Below are 16,517 nucleotides of genomic sequence, written 5' to 3' on the forward strand. Positions count from 1 at the left end.
TATTACATCAAAAAATAAAAATAAAAAGTACTAAAAACTCTAATGGCAGGTTTCACAGCAGTAGTCCAGGATAAAGTAACAAAAATCCCAAAAGGAGCATAGTCAATTGGAAAGAGCTGTCTACTTTCAGCCAATCGCTTCCTCTCCTTATTGTTTCTGGAGATAACTTCTACCGAAAATTAATCTATTACATTTGTTTCAAGGCCATTTCTGGAGAGCGACGCAAACTGACACCCCTGCGTGAGGTTGCTACCTCAAATCCCTGAAGTCTCTTCACCCTCAACAGTGAAGTGATATCGCGAAAAAAGGCATTTCAAGAGTTTCTCCTAAGATAACCATTGATCCACCCCGTGGAGGAAGCAAGTTAAGAAAAGACCTGTCAGAGCAGACAAGGAATGTCTTCACCAGGGGCAGAAATGGACAGTGTCAATGGACCGGCCGGGAGCCAATCTGAGCAAGGTAGCTGAGGTGTGCGGGCCCAGAAAAAGGACTGGGGGGGGGGGGGGGGTCGGCTCACCTGGCCGTGGTGAGCAGGGGGTGCCGAGTCCCCACCAGCTTCCGCACCTGCATGGCGATGTTGCTGAGCTCGTCGCTGAGCAGGCAGCGGAGGCTCATGAAGGACGTGGGGTAGCCCACGATCTTCTCCGCCTCCGACACCACCTGGCTCCAGTGAGCCGGGGACTTGGTGCACCGACCACGCCAAGAGCCAACCGAGGAGAGCGTGTCGAGGGGCCGAGCCCAGCACCGGCGACGTGGGGGGCCCGAGGCCCCGAGAGCGCGGGGCCAACGCGAAAGCAGCAGCCCAGGGCTCATGACCGCAGTCGCGCGTGAGGAGGGCGAGCGGGACGGGCCAGGAACCCGAGGGCGTCCCGAGACGGCGCGGGAAAACTAACCAGGGACTTGAGGAGGGACTTTTTCAGGCTCCCGACCCTAGAAATGCGCTGGGATTTCGGGAACCGTGACCAGAAATGAACTTTTGCTGTTTCGGGGTGGACCGCAGCTCAGCGCCGCCTCCGGCCACCTGAAGCAGACACCACTAACATTGCAACGACCGGCGTGGGGGACGCCATATCGGAGGTGTGAAATGCGGCCTGTCGTAAAGCTGAAGGGCAGGCTGCGGAGAGGCAAAGAACGAGCTTTGCTTTACGGCGCCGTCGGGACCGGCGCGTAGGGGCGGGGCTCTGGGAGTCCCGGAAGGCGCGGGTGCGGGCGGTGTCCACGTCTGCTGAGGCCGGGGTCGCGGTGTGGACGCAATGACGTCATCCCCCTCGCCCGGAGTCAGGGGCGTCAGAGCCTCTCAGAAGCGCACACCAGGGGGGCGTACTTAAGTATTTGGGTCGGTGTTTGCCGAGGTCTCTTCCGGATCTCACCACTTGCGGGGGTCCGCTGCCAGCGTCAGGTAGTGTCGATGCCCGTGCGGTCCTCCCGGGCTGCGCGCTGTGCGAGCCGTGGGCCACGGTCACGGGGGATGCGAAGACGGACAGTGCGGCCGAGCTCTAGGCCCTCGGCGTACGGCTGTGCGGACGCCGACAAGGCGTGGCCCGACGAGGAGGGGTCCTCGTTCCTAGAACGTCTCCCATCGTGGTTGCGATCTCTGGCATCCTCTCTGATTCTGACCGCCTCCCGTGTATTTCCTCACTAGGGTGGAGAGGAGATGCTTTGAAGGTTGTTTATCCCCTACTTCTCCTCTTACTCTGCCGTTTTGTACCGGTACCAGGATTTGAACTCAGAACCTGGGTCCTGTCCCTTAGCATTTTTCATTCAAGGCTAGCGCTCTACCACTAGAGTTACAGCTCCACTTCTGGCTTTTTCTCGGGGGTTTGAAGGGTGATTAGTAAGAGCCTTACGGATTTTTTTTTTTGCCCAGGAGGCTTCAAGTCGTGAACCTCGGATCTCAGCCTCTCATTAGTAGCCAGGGTTACAGTCTTGAGTCACCAGTCCCCAGCTCGCCTCTTTTTCATTCCTTCTTATATCTGACTCGGCATTTAGGATTCAGAACTGACCACTGGCCTGATCTACTTCATTATGTATCTTCGCAGTTTGTAAGAGCAAACCGATGACAGGCAGGTTGAATAAATGTTTAAGGCCACATTGGGCAAGAATGAACAGAATTCATCCAGAACTTTTTTTTTTTTCCTTTCTTTTTTAACCCTGGGGTTTGAACCTGAGTCTAGTACATGCTAGTCAAGTGCTGTGCCGTGTAGGGCCCATGAAATCATTAGATCTATGACAAACAGACATGTATTCTTTTGGGGGGGGAGGGGCTCCAGTAGGCATCTACCAGTATTGATAGTTTTGTATGCCCCCAAATGACGTTGTAAACATACAAATAGCCCTCACCCCTGAAGGTAATAGGCTACCAATAATATTTTTCCTCAGTAAGAGGAAGTCATCTGTGTGATTGTTTAAATAATGCTACCTTTTCTTCTAGTATGTCTATTGTCTTGCCCCTTTACTAACAAGTGTAAAACACAACCAGTTCAAGTCACATCTCCAGTCCCTTCCCTCCTTTATTGTGAAAATGCTACACAGAGGGGTTACAATTACATGGGCAAGATAATGAGTACATTTCTTATCAAGCATTGTAGCCTCCTCCTTTGTTTCCCCTTCCCATCCCATCCTTTTCCCGGTCCCCCCACCCAATCCTCCCCCCCACCCACCAAAGTTGTAAAGTTCGTTTTTCAACATAACGACTTGTACATCACATTGCAGTCCCTCCTTTTTATATTCAGAGTTTCTTAAACGTTCTTCAGCTTTGAAAATCCTTCCTAATTCTTGCTTCATATTTTTAAATTAGCATCATACACAATCATGGGCTAGATTTTTAAGCCACATATAAAAATTGGGACTTAAAATGGGGCAAATTGAGGGGGAATTAAAAAAAGTTTTTCTCGATAAAAGTTTAGCTTCAGATTCTCTTTGCAAATTTCCCCTGTGATTTAAAATTTTATAAAAATTTAAGTTAGAGCTAGGCACCAGTGTCTCATTCCTGTTATCCTACACAAGAGGTTCATAGCCAGCTCCAGCAGGAGAGTCCATCAGACTCCTCCAATAAACTACCAAAGAAGCCAGAAAGGGAGCTGTAGCTTAAGTTACAAAAGTTCTAACCTTAAAGCTAGGCATTGGTGGCTCACACCTATAATCCTAGCTACTCAGGAGGCTGAGATTGGAGAATCACGGTTCAAAAGCCAGCTTCAAAAGGCAGCTGGGGCTGGAAAGTCTATGAGACTCTTTTCTCCTATTAACACCAGAAAACCCGGAAGTAGCGCTTTGGCTCAAGTGATAGAGCACTCACCTTGAGCTGAAGAGCTGAGGGACAGTGCCCAGGCCCAGAGTTCAAGCCCCATGACCAACCAAAAAAAACAAAAAAAAAAAAGTTCTAGCCATGAGTAAAAGAAGCTTGGGAGCAGTGCTAGGCCCTGAGTTCAACCCCCAGAACTTGTGTGTACACACACACAATTTAATTTGAATATAGCATCCTAAGGCTATTCTTCATCAAAGTGAATTATGCTTAAGATATAAAAAGTTTCTGCCCTAAAAGTATATGAAGCCTGAAGTTTGAAAATAATTCCTGTAAAAGAGATAGACGGCTGGCAATAAAATTCAAGTCTTACTAGATGGAAATGAATGTGGAGAGTAGGATACCTTACCGTTCCAAAAAGTTCCAAGACCTGAGCTTCTGGATGATCCAAGGTGAAAGAAGTCATAAAAAGCAAAGAGAGATGAAACCTGAATATGATATATTGTGTACCTAATGCTGTTTCTTCTGAATCAAGGTATCTTCAGAGTACCTTTTCATGAAATTACCTTAACAATTCACAGCATGTGTTTTAATTTCTCCACAAAAGCTGAGTGCATTATTCTCTGGTCATACTCTATTAACCAAGTTTTTTATTATTCATGGGACTTTTGTTCCCATTTAGCTTTAAATAATCAGTACTTAGCTTTACACTTACAGTTTAAAGATTGCATTATACCTAATGAAAAACGGTTTTTAGAAGATTAAAATAGCATCTGTTCTTCAGCTTCCAGATAAGTATGTAATTCCTTAAGTCTTCATGATTAAATGAATGTCCAAAATGTTAGCAACTTTTGAAGGAGCAGGGAGAGTGTCCGTGAATCTGCCCTTTACCACCAATAATAATTCTTTTAAGGAAGTAAGTGAATGTATGCAAAACAGTAGAAATGCATCAGTTCCCAACTTCTTCATTATTGACATTTTAGACCATATAGTTTTTTGTGAGAGGAAAGAGAGTTTGTCTTGATTAGTTTAAGATACTTAGCAACATCCCTGACTTCTACTCACTAGATTCTGGAAGTACCTCTCCAAAATTACAATAACCAAAGTACATCTCTAGACCTTCCCAAATGTGTTTCTCTTGAGGGTAAAATGATTTGGTAGAATATGGAAATGTTTAAAAAAAAAAAGTCCATCCTTGACATTTACTCCTACAAAACAGCAAAGAAGACCTGAGCATAAGCAGCCATACAGGATTGTAACCATTCCACAATATGTGGAAACCTCTAGCCACACACAGCTACTTCACTTTAACACTGGGGTTATTCCGGAGGCAGCAAGATGACAAAAGCTAGATGTTCCTCCTCCAATTTTCATAGAATCCTTTCTCAGTAAGTGGGTTTCACTTACCTATCTTTCTACATTCTACTGGCCTTAGAAGTGAGGTCATATTTGATGACCTTTCCTTTGGCCAGAAACCCAAGACAACTTTTGGAAATACAAGGTTAGGTGAATGGAAATAGAGGCTCTGCAGCCACCCTCCTCTTACCTCCTTTAACACAATCACCTCTTGTTCATCCTGAGAGAGTTCTTCCTAGAGTAGATGAAAGCATCCTTGCATACCTTGAGGGGAGAATGATAAAGACAAGTGATCAGACTAGCAAAAATCCACAAGGTTGGCCTCCTACTTGGTTGACAGGCTGTGGGGTTCAGAATGACCTATGTTGCCATTGAGAATATAAAATGGTACACAGTACCTGAGGAAGGCCATTTGAACACTGTTTGCTAATAAAATCACATACACATTTGCCTTTTGACCCAGAAATACTAATTCTAGGAAATTATTCCAAAATATCTTTATAATAGCAAGAGATTAGAAACACTAAACCACAAGGAAAAGACTAGTTGAATCAGCTTGGATAGAGCCACATAAGACATATTATGCAACTATGCAATTTTAAAATGAGGGTCATCTCTACCTGATGGAGAGTGGTCTCTATGACATGCTATCAAAAAATACAGAGTGCATACTAGTTATGCACAGGAAGAAACAGGTAGAGATTAACGTGGAAAATAGACTATTCTAAATAAATCAGCCTATGTAGGGTTTTGCGGTTTTGTTTTTTCAGTATTAGAATTTGAACTCAGAGCTTTGCCCTTGCTAGACAGGAACTGTACTGCTAAACCATGCTTCCAGCCATTTATTTTTGCCCTGCTTATTTTTAGATAAAATCTTACTTCTTTGCCAACCTCACAATTGAGCCAACATCTGCTTTTACCATACCCCACTATTGATTGAGAAGGGTCTTACACGTAAATCCAGGCAGGCCTCCAATCGTCACATCACAATCTTAGATTCCCAACTTTCTAGGATTATAGGGCTGAGCAACTGGCTCGAGGCTTTTGATTTTAGAATCATATATATTTTATACAGTCAAAGTGATTTTAAATCTAAGAGAAAAATGCAATCCCTAAAATTGGAAAATTGAAGCAAATGAACAAACTTTATATTAAGTTGGTGGAATAACCATGCCAAATAAATAAATGGTGTTTTTATGTATTAAGAAAATGTTTTCAGGGTGGGAAGGTGGCTCAGTGGTAGAGCGCTTGCATTGCATGCCTGAGGCCCTGGGTTGGATTCCTCAGTACCACATAAGGAGAAAGAAAAAAGCCGGAAGTGGCGCTGTGGCTCAAGTGATAGAGCACTAGCCTTGAGCTGAAGAGCTGAGGGACAGCGTCCAGGCCCAGAGTTCAGGCCCCACAACTGGACCCCCCCAAAAAAAGAAAATGTTTTCAAATGCTCTTCCCTCTTGTCTCCCCCCAACTCTTCTTGTTTATCCATATGGACATCCTGGATGTACATACATGTATTTCCTTTATAAACACAATTGACATACATAAAAAAGAAAATATATTTTTACTGTTCATTCAGTACATTCTAAGGATAAATAGGTCTACCTGAGATCTTAATTATTTTCAATAGTCAAAAGACACATAAGACTGCTAGGAGAAATGTAGATATTATCACTGTCAAATCATCCTAAATGTTATACATAAAAATAAAGGTTACAGTTGTTAGGAACAATGATTTTTTTCAGAGAAGTAGAATCAATATGAATTAAAGTTGAATTATAAATAGTCTAGCTTATGATTTTTCAGAAATTGTTCTTGTATCTCAGTAAGAAAAGTTGTACATTCATTGGGTGAATTTGCTTGCTTTTTACCATGAAAAGGCCAAAACATAATGACAACCATATAGTATAAAGACCTTTAGCATTATATTGTACTTTTAATACATCATTTCCTATGAAAAGGAATAAAATTCTTTGTAGGAATTTCACAGCTCAAGCTGTGTGATGAACTTAGAATACCCTTGTGGTGCTGAAAATGAAGGAAACTATTGAATTCTATAATCTAACAGGACTATCAAAGGTACAAAGGGGTCAACATAAAGGAGTTCTCATCAGCTGAAGAACGGCTAATCTGAACATTAAAAGAAGAAATACAACTGATTGAAATTCATTGATTGCATGTAAACCCATGAATCCATTATTAGATGTATATAGGGCAATATCTGAATATTTTCAGTGGAATGAAAGAATTGAACATTCATCCTGCTTTTCCTATATGAGTTGTATTTAGTGGAGTCTTAGCCTGGCTTACCCCTGAAAACTGAATCTGAGACAAGGGCTTATTTTTTAGGTAGTTGATTTTAGACGGCAATCTCAGGAAACAGTAGTGGATGACTAGGGAAAGTGAAATAAGGAAAGTCAATACAAGGGTATTCTGGAATTAGTCATCACTATAGGCAATGAGCACTGGGGCTATATGGAATACGATTCATAATTGTCAGCTTGATGCAAAAAGAGAAGAGTTGTTTACCAGGTCCCACACACCTTTAAGCTATGTCAGTGCCAAGCAGATATCCCACTCCTATATCATCAGGGGGAATGGGGAAGAAGCTAGAAAGTGGTATGCATGTAATGTATATGAAGAGAGGTTCTTTTGGGTTACCTTCAAGAATCAGGTTGGTGCAGTAATGGCTGTACTAAAAAGTAGGTGATTATATGAAATAGGCAACAAATCTCTTCAAATGCATAAATCAAATTGCCTAGGTCAATGAGGAAACATTCTTTAAAAATATAATTCCATTGAGTGAAAAGAGGATATGGTTAGGAAATAACCATTTTGTAATTTCTAAAGAACTACTTGACTCAGGCAACAATCACCCATTAATGAAAAAGAAACTGCACTGGAGGCCTCAGACTGACATGTCCTCTAATGCTACTCAATCTCAGCATTACTAAAAGGGAGAAGACATCCACATGCACCTCCTAATGTGATGTATTATAAATATATAACGCCACCTAAAAAACTTTTAGCCAAAATAGTTGAATCTAAATCTCCTCAAGTCTTTAGGATTAACTTCCAATTTTATACAAATGAAGTAGGTTAAAGAACAAGTGAAATGTCATCACAAGAAGGCCAGCCAGTCAATTCTGTGGAATCTTCTGTAAGCTAGCAGCCTGGGTTTCTTCAAGCAGACAAAGGCATAAAAGAGAGTAAACAGACCTCTTCTCATTGTGAGGTATTATGAGGAAAGCCAAACCAAATATAAGTTGTTAACCTATAATCCTCATTCAACTATCAAAAATAAGCTTTGAAACATAATTTTAATATGTTTGATATATGAGCTATTGCAAAGTAGTTATCCATTTGTGTGTGAATCTATAAGATTCAGTATCAATGTCAATATTTATTTATTTGTTGGTTGGCTGGTTGGTTGGTTGTGGGGCTTGAGCTCAGGGCTTGGGCACTGTCCCTGAGCTCTTTTGCTCAAGTCTAGCACTCTACCACTTTGAGCCACAGCTCTACTCCCTGTTTTCCTGGTTGTTAAATGGAGATAAGAGTCTCACAGACTTCCATGGCTTTGAACCATGATCCTTAGATATCAGCCTTTTGAATAGCTAGGTTTATAGGCGTGAGCCACCAGCATCTGGCAAATGTCAATATTTTTAAATGATGTCTGCTAAGGTATATAGAAATAAAATAAACACAATGTCAGGAATTTGATGTAAAATAGGAAGGAAAAATAGATTAACAAGTAAGCTAAAACCTAAAAGTTTGGTCATTATGGGTAAATGGTGTTTATTATGCAATTTTTACGTTTTAATTAATTTATCTATCGATTTATTTTTTTATGTGATTCTAGGGATTGAACTCAAAGCTTGAATAACAGGTATTTTTTTTCAAATTATTCCCCTCTTCATGGGGGTGTGACTATACCATGCTTCATCCATTCACTATTTGTGTTCCTTCCAGATTTGTTTCCATTACAATAATGCTGTCACAAACACATTTACAACTGCATCCAGGTGCACATGGTGAAAGATTATACATAGCATTGAAATTACTGGGCTGTGGGGTATATGAATATTTGACTTTGATAGATTATGCCAAACAACATTCCAAGTGGCTCTGCCAATGTATACTCCTCTAGCAATTTATGAGAATCACTTTTGATCACATGCTCTCAATTGTTTATATTGTCAGATCTGAACATTTCCAACAGGTATAAAATGCTATCTCATGGATCTACATCTCTCTTAGCACTAGCGAGATTGTTGAATGCACTTTTTATCTTGCATATGAGTCTGAAGGGGATATGGAAAGTTCTATAAAACCACAACTCTTCATTATAATTTTGCTCTTTGGTTTTATTTTTACTTCTTTCTTTTTGAGTACCTTCTCAAATTCACAATAGTCCTCTCTTGCATTTTGTTCCAATGTTCTTAGTGTTTGACCTCAGAACAACTGTATTTAGGGAAGAAATGGACCAAGACCTATTCTCCTTTTTCTGGTTCTTCTCCCTATAGGGCAGCAGTGTGGAATTGACTAGCAGCTCTGCTAGTTAATTTCACACTAGGATTAGCTCAACAGGAGAAGTTGGTCTTTTTTTTTCCAAGGCACTATTTTCTTTTAGAAACTTGGGGGAAAAAAATCTTCTGAGGTTTTTACTTGAACATAGGCAGTATTATGAAAGGCCAGACATCTAGGTTTTACAGCTTCTGTCCTGAAGAAACACAGTCATAAGCTCATCATTTCATCCCTCTGAGTTTAAAGTTATTCATCTGTTAAACAAAAAATAGTTGGAATTCTTGGGTTCACTTAAGTGCCAAAATGTTTTTAATTCCATGAGCAAAATAAGCCAGTAGATTTTCTACATGTCTTTACTTTCACCAGACCCCACTCCTCATCACACACTAACCTAATTGATCTCGGCATTAATATAGGTTAAAACTTGGGATCTACAAAGAGAATTTCAGAGAGGACCCTATCATCCTTTACTCATTTTGTTTGACACTGTATCCCAAGCACTTAATACTGAGAACAGGCACCACACAACTATTTCTTGGTTAGTTGAATGACTAATAGATAAATGAGCTAGGTGTTTACTCCATTCTCATCCTTACTGACACACTCAAATTTAGAAGTTATTAGAATTATATCTTATGCATGAGATGATCAGGAAGCAAATAATCAAGAGAATGTCTCCTCAGTAAAATCCAGCTAGCTCTCCATTGCTGCCAAAACACTTCTTAGGAAAATAGTGATTAATAAAAACCTCAATAAAACCCTCAGGGCTTGAGTAACAGGTAACAGTATTTGTCAAATACTCCCCTATCCTTGGGCATACTGGGGCTTGAACTTAGGGCTTCATGGCTGGTATTCTACCAGTTCCTGATTTTTGCTTGTTAACTGAAGATAAGAGTCTCATGTATTTATGTGCATGAGTCTCAAGGCTTTAAACCTTGATCCTCAGATCTCATCTTCCTGAGTAGCTGGGATTACAGGTGTCAGCCAACAATGCCCATCTTGGGCTGGAATTCTAACATGTAGCCAGGTTGAAAAAACTACTGTAGAAAAATTACAATCTAGTCTTATTTATTTTCTTTCTTGATCTCTCTATCTCTGTGTGTCTCTTCTTTCAATTCCTTGAATTCTGGCAAATGATGATAAAATTCTGTATGAAGAAGTCATTTGTTGTATATAATGCACATATAGATAATATTAAGTAAATGGGAGCCTATATATGTAACAAATACATTGATTACATATGTAGAAATACAAATTATAGCATCATCAAGGCATTGTATCACCAACTTACAGCCTGTAGCAAAAAAATATAAAAACCCTAAATTACCTATGTCTTGTCTGTATTAAATGCTGTTTTCCTCTAAAAATGGGGAAATATTTATTTAAGGATGGATATATCTAAAGATGAACAAACATTAATGTAGATGACCTGTTAATCCTATGGAATCCTTTTTTCCAACTTATTGGAAAACTCAATATTGCCTTTTTGTTTATAAATTCAATGACCAATCCAGTTAATAAATCTATTTGAATTTGGATGTAGACTCATCTTAATTCCATTCTAGAAATAGAAAAAAAATGCCTAAATTAAAGTAATTATATTCAAAGGCTATTATGATGTAGCCTATAGGCTAATTAACATTTAAAAACTCTCCTTCTCTGCTCCCCCCACCAGGCACCAGTGGCTCATGCCTGCGATCCTAGCTACTCAGGAGACTGGGATCTAGGGATCGCAGTTCAAAGCCAGCCTGAGCAGGAAAGTCCATGAGACTTTGATCTTCAACTAACCACCAAAAAAGCCAAAACTGGGGCTGTGGCTCAAGTGATAGAGCACTAACCTTGAGCAAAACTGCTCTGGAACAGCTCCCATGCCCTGAGTTTAAGCCCTGCACAAAAACACGCAAACAAAACCCAAAACTTTTTTTCAGATAAAACTATGTATATAAAGAAAGAAAGGGAATATATTATTAACCTTGGTAATATAGAAACAATGGTATCAATTTTACGGCCTGCTAAGGATTTTGCTAAGGATCTTCTGAGCAAATCAGGTGATTAGGACACATCATGATTCTATTCTAGAATCAAACTTTCCCAGAGGCTAACATCCACATAAGAGATGTCATTCTCAGCGACTACAGTATCAGAGTTGTTTCTCAAAATTGTCCTGGTTTAAATCACTCAGAAGAGTCTACTCTTATGTCTTCTGTTCTTTGAAATCATGCCATAAACAAACATCTGTAATAAATATGTAAGAACATTATAGGATGGGTATGACTATGATGAGAGTAATAGGTTTGAAGTGCATGACAAAATAAAAGGATGATGTTGATGTCAAAAGCAGTAAGAATTGCTTTGCTTTTCTGACAATAAAAGAGACCAAGTTTCCAAAGTCTAAACAAAGAATAACTTTACAAAAATTACTCTTTCCATGAATAGTGACAGAGCTCAGTGATTAAGAAATCAGACACAGGAACCAGATGCCTTGTGTTTGAATTCCAGCTTTGGTATTAACCACAAGTACAACATTGGGAAAATTCTATAAATTCTTACTACTATAGTTTGCTTATTTGTAAAATGTGAAAAACAATAATGCCTATATCAATGGGTAATTCTTAAAATTAGTATGAACTCATAAATATAAGGTACTTAGAGAAGTGCCTAGCACCTAGTAACTTTATAACATCTCTCATCATTTTCCATTATTTAAAGGAAGTATGTTCTAACTACAAACCAAGTGGTTTTACATGATCATTATTACTATTATTATTATTATCTTCAAGTAGTTGAGGCTTGGGTGCTGTCCCTGAACTCTTTTACTCAATGCTAATGCTCTGCCACGTTGAGCCACAGTGCCACTTCCAGTTTTTTGAGTGGTTAATTAGAGCTAAGTCTCATGGGGACTTTTCTTTCTTCTTCTTTTTTGGGTCAGTTGTGGGGCCTGAACTCTGGGCCTGGGTGCTATCCCTTGAGCTCTTCAGCTCAAGGCTAGCGCTCTACCACTTGAGCCACAGCACCACTTCCAGCTTTTTTTCTGCTTATGTGGTGCTGAAGAATCAAACCCAGAGCCTCATGCATGCAAGACAAGCACTCTACCACTAAGCCACCCTCCCAGCCCTCATGGGGACTTTTCTTCCCTGGCTTATTTTGAATTGCATTCTTCAGGTCTCAGCCTCCTGAGTAGCTAGGATTACAGGCATGAGTCACCAGTGTCGGGCCTTTAATTTTATTTTTAAAAGAAATCTATTCATTATTGAAGATACCTTGATGTGTGTGTGTGTGTGAAACAGGTTTATTATAAATTTTTAATATCCATCTTATAATTTCACAAATCAAGTTATGCAAAATTGTACCATAAATAACAATCTATATGCCTGTTAGTTGTTTTCATCCACAATACACCTGTTGTAACCCTGAGATTCAGGAACATAAGCCAATTTTGAAGACATCTTTTAAATTACATTTTCCATGGTGTTTTTCACTTTTTAAAAAACTTTGTAAATTGCTATTATAAAGGTGATGAACAGAGGGGTTGCGGTTACATAAGAAAGGTAATGAGTCCATTTCTTCTTGGACACTGTCACCTCTTCACTCACACTCTCCCAGTTTTTCCCTCCCATCCCCACCATGAAAATGTAGTTCACTTTCAGCATAGTGTCAAGTGAGCACCAGTGGTGCATTTGTTCATCCTTTGTTCCTCCATTTTTGTGCTTCCCTTTACACTCCCAAAGACATATAAAAACAAACAAGACAAAAAGAAAAGAAAATGAAAATTGCAACAAGGAAAGAAACCTCTTGTTTCCATTTCCTGCAGTTCATTTCAATAAATACTATTTTGTATGATCAGATGCACACAGGCATAGTGCTTTTGTGTTCCTCTCCTAAGAGTATCTTCCTTTGGTCTCACTGTGTGTGGATGCCTAGAGTCCTGAATAGTTTGTTTTTCACTTTTTAAACTTTATACAATGAGCCCTTTTGTACTGGTTACCCCATTTCAGCAATTAACATTTAACATTAACATTTAACAATGCTGGAATGTTTTGAAGCAATTCTCAAGTACAAATAACAAAATTTTGTCTATAAATATTTCAGAATTTATCAGAAATAAAGACTTCTTTATAAAGAACAAGTAACTCCATAACAATTCCACCTAAATTTTTTTACCAAAAATTTTAATGGTCTCAGAAATATCTTTACATAGTTGACTTATTTAAATCAAGAGCCAGTGACTCATGCTTGTAATTCTATCTACTAAGGAACCTGAAGCCAGCCCAAGTAGGAAAGTCCATGAGACTCCTATGGTTAATTAACCACCAAAAATCCTAACATGGAGCTGTGGCTAGAGTGCTAGCCTTGATTGAAAAAAAAAAAAAAGGGAAAAACCAAAAAAAGCTCAGCAACAGTATCCAAGCCCTGAGTTCAGTCTCCAAGGTATGCACGAGTGCACCTGCACACACACACACACACACACACACACACACACACACACACACACACACTGTAAACATTTTGCTTTATATTATGGAAGCTATTATAGCTATTATACTAGCTATAAAAAGAAGTGACTACAGCTGCAACATGACACTGAAATCATTGTAATAATAGAATGAGCTAAAATGAGAAATGGAAGTCTCACAGTAGGTCTATAAACTGACTTGAGATTCTGTTACATATATCAGATTCTTTGGCTCCAGAAGAAAGAAAAAAATAATCTTTATAAAGTGGCTGTGTTGTAAGAAGCAGAAGGAGTTCAACCAATAGTGTGTCTGTGGGCATTGCAAGATCCTGGAGCTGATGAATGTGGCCAGAATGTCTGTCTTTAAATGTCTTCTGGGTGTGGAGGCTGCTGCCCATAAGCCAACACCGTCCTTGCTCTTTCTTAAAAGTATTTCCTAAGGACTTGTGTGTGACAATTGTACCTCCATTCTCAGAATTTACAATCATGCTCAGTTTCTTTTTTTCTTACTGGGTCACTTGCATGCCCCTTAAAGCCTGGACCTAATGTTTTTATTAGGCATCATTGTCTTAAATGTTGATTTAACAAGACTTCTAATATAGCCCCTAAGTGTTTCTACAAAGAGATACTTTATAGATTACTCATATTTACTGGAATAAGATTTTTTTCTCTCAAAGTAGGTGGATAGGAAATAAGTAACAGAGGTAGTATTTAAGCAGATAAAATGTTAGTATGTTTGTATGAGGGGATTCTAAAAATAAATGAACCCACATCCTGTGGATTCCTGCAATATGCCCTTTTATAGCTAATGAGAAAAAGTCTTCATTGATCAGAATCTCAAATTAGGGTTTTATCTTGTCTACTTCTTTTGCTCAGCTCTGATTTATTACAAAATTATCACTATTTCTTTTTTTTTTTGGCAATTTCTTCTAGAGCCTTTCTATGCCTTCATTTCTTCACCTGTAAAATGGGCACAAAAACCTACATCTATTAATATATTTGATTATATCTCTATAAATATCCATTCCTATCTCCCTTGAGGTAGAATATGAATTCTTATCACTATTGGTCTTTGTCATAGAATTCAGATAGAAGTGAAAGTATTTCCAGTTGCTTTCCTCCACTTCTGTTAGTACCAGGAGAAGAAGATACCTCAGGTAGTGGTTTGTAGGATCAGAGACAGGTGGAACAGACCTGAATCCAACACACACCCTGGAGTCAGATCTGATCCTGCCCACAACCTCAGGAAGAGCTAGATAGCAGAGCTCAGCTTAGTTCATACAAACCTCGTTGCCTGTAGATTTATAAAAAATAATTATTGCTGTAACTTTTTGTTTCCTGAGTAATGTGTTACAAAGCTATTTATTTATTTGTTTAATTAGTGGTGTTGGGTTTGAACTTGGTGGAAGCAACTCTACCACTCGAGAAACTCCACCAGCCCTTTTCGTATGGCTAGTTTTTGAGATGTTGTCTTGATTTATGCTCAAGCTTGGCTGTCTGTGATCCTCCAATTTGTGCTTCCCTGCATCTCTGGGAGATAGGCACATGCCTCTAAGCCTAGCAGTTGGTTGAAATGGAGACTGATGAACTTGTTTTTTTCCTCAGGATGCCTTGGATCATTATCTCACTTCCAAGTAGCTTGGATTATAGGCTTGAGCCACCACATTGAACTATCAAGCTTTATTTTATTTAATTTTCTTTATTTTTGGGGTGATATTTGGGTTTACACTCAGGGATTTCTACTTGCTAGGGTAGGTACTCTACTACTTAAGCCACATCTTCAGTCCATTTTTCTCTGGTGTTTTGTTTTTGAGATAGTGTCACACTTTTGGCCTAGGCTAGCTTGAACTGCAATCTTCTTAGTTATACAACTTACAGTCTCTGGGATGACAGGCATGTACTACCACACCAGCTATTTTTGGTGGTGGTGTTGAGACAGGGTCTTGTAAGTTTTTTTCTTGCACAGGAGAGCCTTATCCTACTCAACCTCCCATGTATCTGGGATGACAAGTATATGCCAAAGAGCACAGTTATTTGTTGAGATGGAGACTCTTGAATGTTTTGCCCAAGTTGGTCTCAAACCACCATCCTCCTGATCTCTGCCTCCCAAGTAGCTAGAATTATAAGTGTGAGCCAACAGTAGCAAGCTGATACAAAGCTTTATGACAGAAAAATAAATAAAATTATTGTGAAGTACAAAATGAAATAATTTATGAAAATTATGTAGTATAGTATGAGGTATATAGTTAATTTTCTGCTCAGCTGTGTTTAATATTATTGTTGCATATCCTTATTTCTATTTTACTTTGGTAAGTAAAAATTATGTATTATGATAAATTAATAATACAGTTTAGACCATCCCCAGTGAGCAAGGCCCTCAGCTGGCTTCCACAGAGCTCTTGTCCTGACAGTAGGTGGTATTTGATCTGGTAGCTGTTTACATCTCTCTGTAGGTATCAGTTCCTGGGCTTTCACCCCTTCCAACCTTCATCCTATTTAGTCTCTTATTTAGCTTGAGAATATGAAAACTTAGTTGACAAGGATACATTCATGCATTTTGTCTGATGTTTACTCCAGTAGTTACTGTCACTTTTGCTATATTGATTTTCTGGTTTCCCCAAATAGGTCAACAGAGTATGGAAAGTGTATGTGTGTATGAAAGAGAGAGAGGAGGAGAGGAAAGAACAGTCCAAGAAGTCCTTTGGGATATAAAAAAAAATTATATGAGTAGCTGGACACCAGTGGCTCATGCCTGTAATTCTAGCTACTCAGGGGGCTGAGATCTAAGATCATGGTTCAAAGCCAGCACAGGCAGAAAGGTCTGTGAGACTCTTCAATTAACCACCAAAATGCCAAAAGTGAAGGTGTGGATCAAGTGGTAGAGAGCTAGACTGAGAGGGGTTAAAAAATAACTCAGGGACAGTGCCCAGGCAATGACACACATACATA

The 16,517-nt window shown here is 39.5% G+C and overlaps 1 protein-coding gene across 1 annotated transcript in view; it reads right to left on the minus strand.

Moving 5' to 3' along the window:
• Positions 1-1,089, minus strand: part of Pdss2 (decaprenyl diphosphate synthase subunit 2) — a 207,303-nt gene extending 206,214 nt beyond the window's left edge. The window contains exon 1 of the mRNA XM_042670331.1: positions 518-1,089. Within this exon, the coding sequence (XP_042526265.1) occupies positions 518-813 (296 nt within the window). The 5' untranslated portion in view covers positions 814-1,089. The remainder of the gene's footprint in view (positions 1-517) is intronic.
• Between the last annotated feature and the right edge of the window lie 15,428 nt (positions 1,090-16,517).

Source organism: Dipodomys spectabilis, unplaced genomic scaffold (genome assembly GCF_019054845.1).
Source record: "Dipodomys spectabilis isolate Male_0828 unplaced genomic scaffold, ASM1905484v1 ptg000001l, whole genome shotgun sequence".
Taxonomy (NCBI): domain Eukaryota; kingdom Metazoa; phylum Chordata; class Mammalia; order Rodentia; family Heteromyidae; genus Dipodomys; species Dipodomys spectabilis.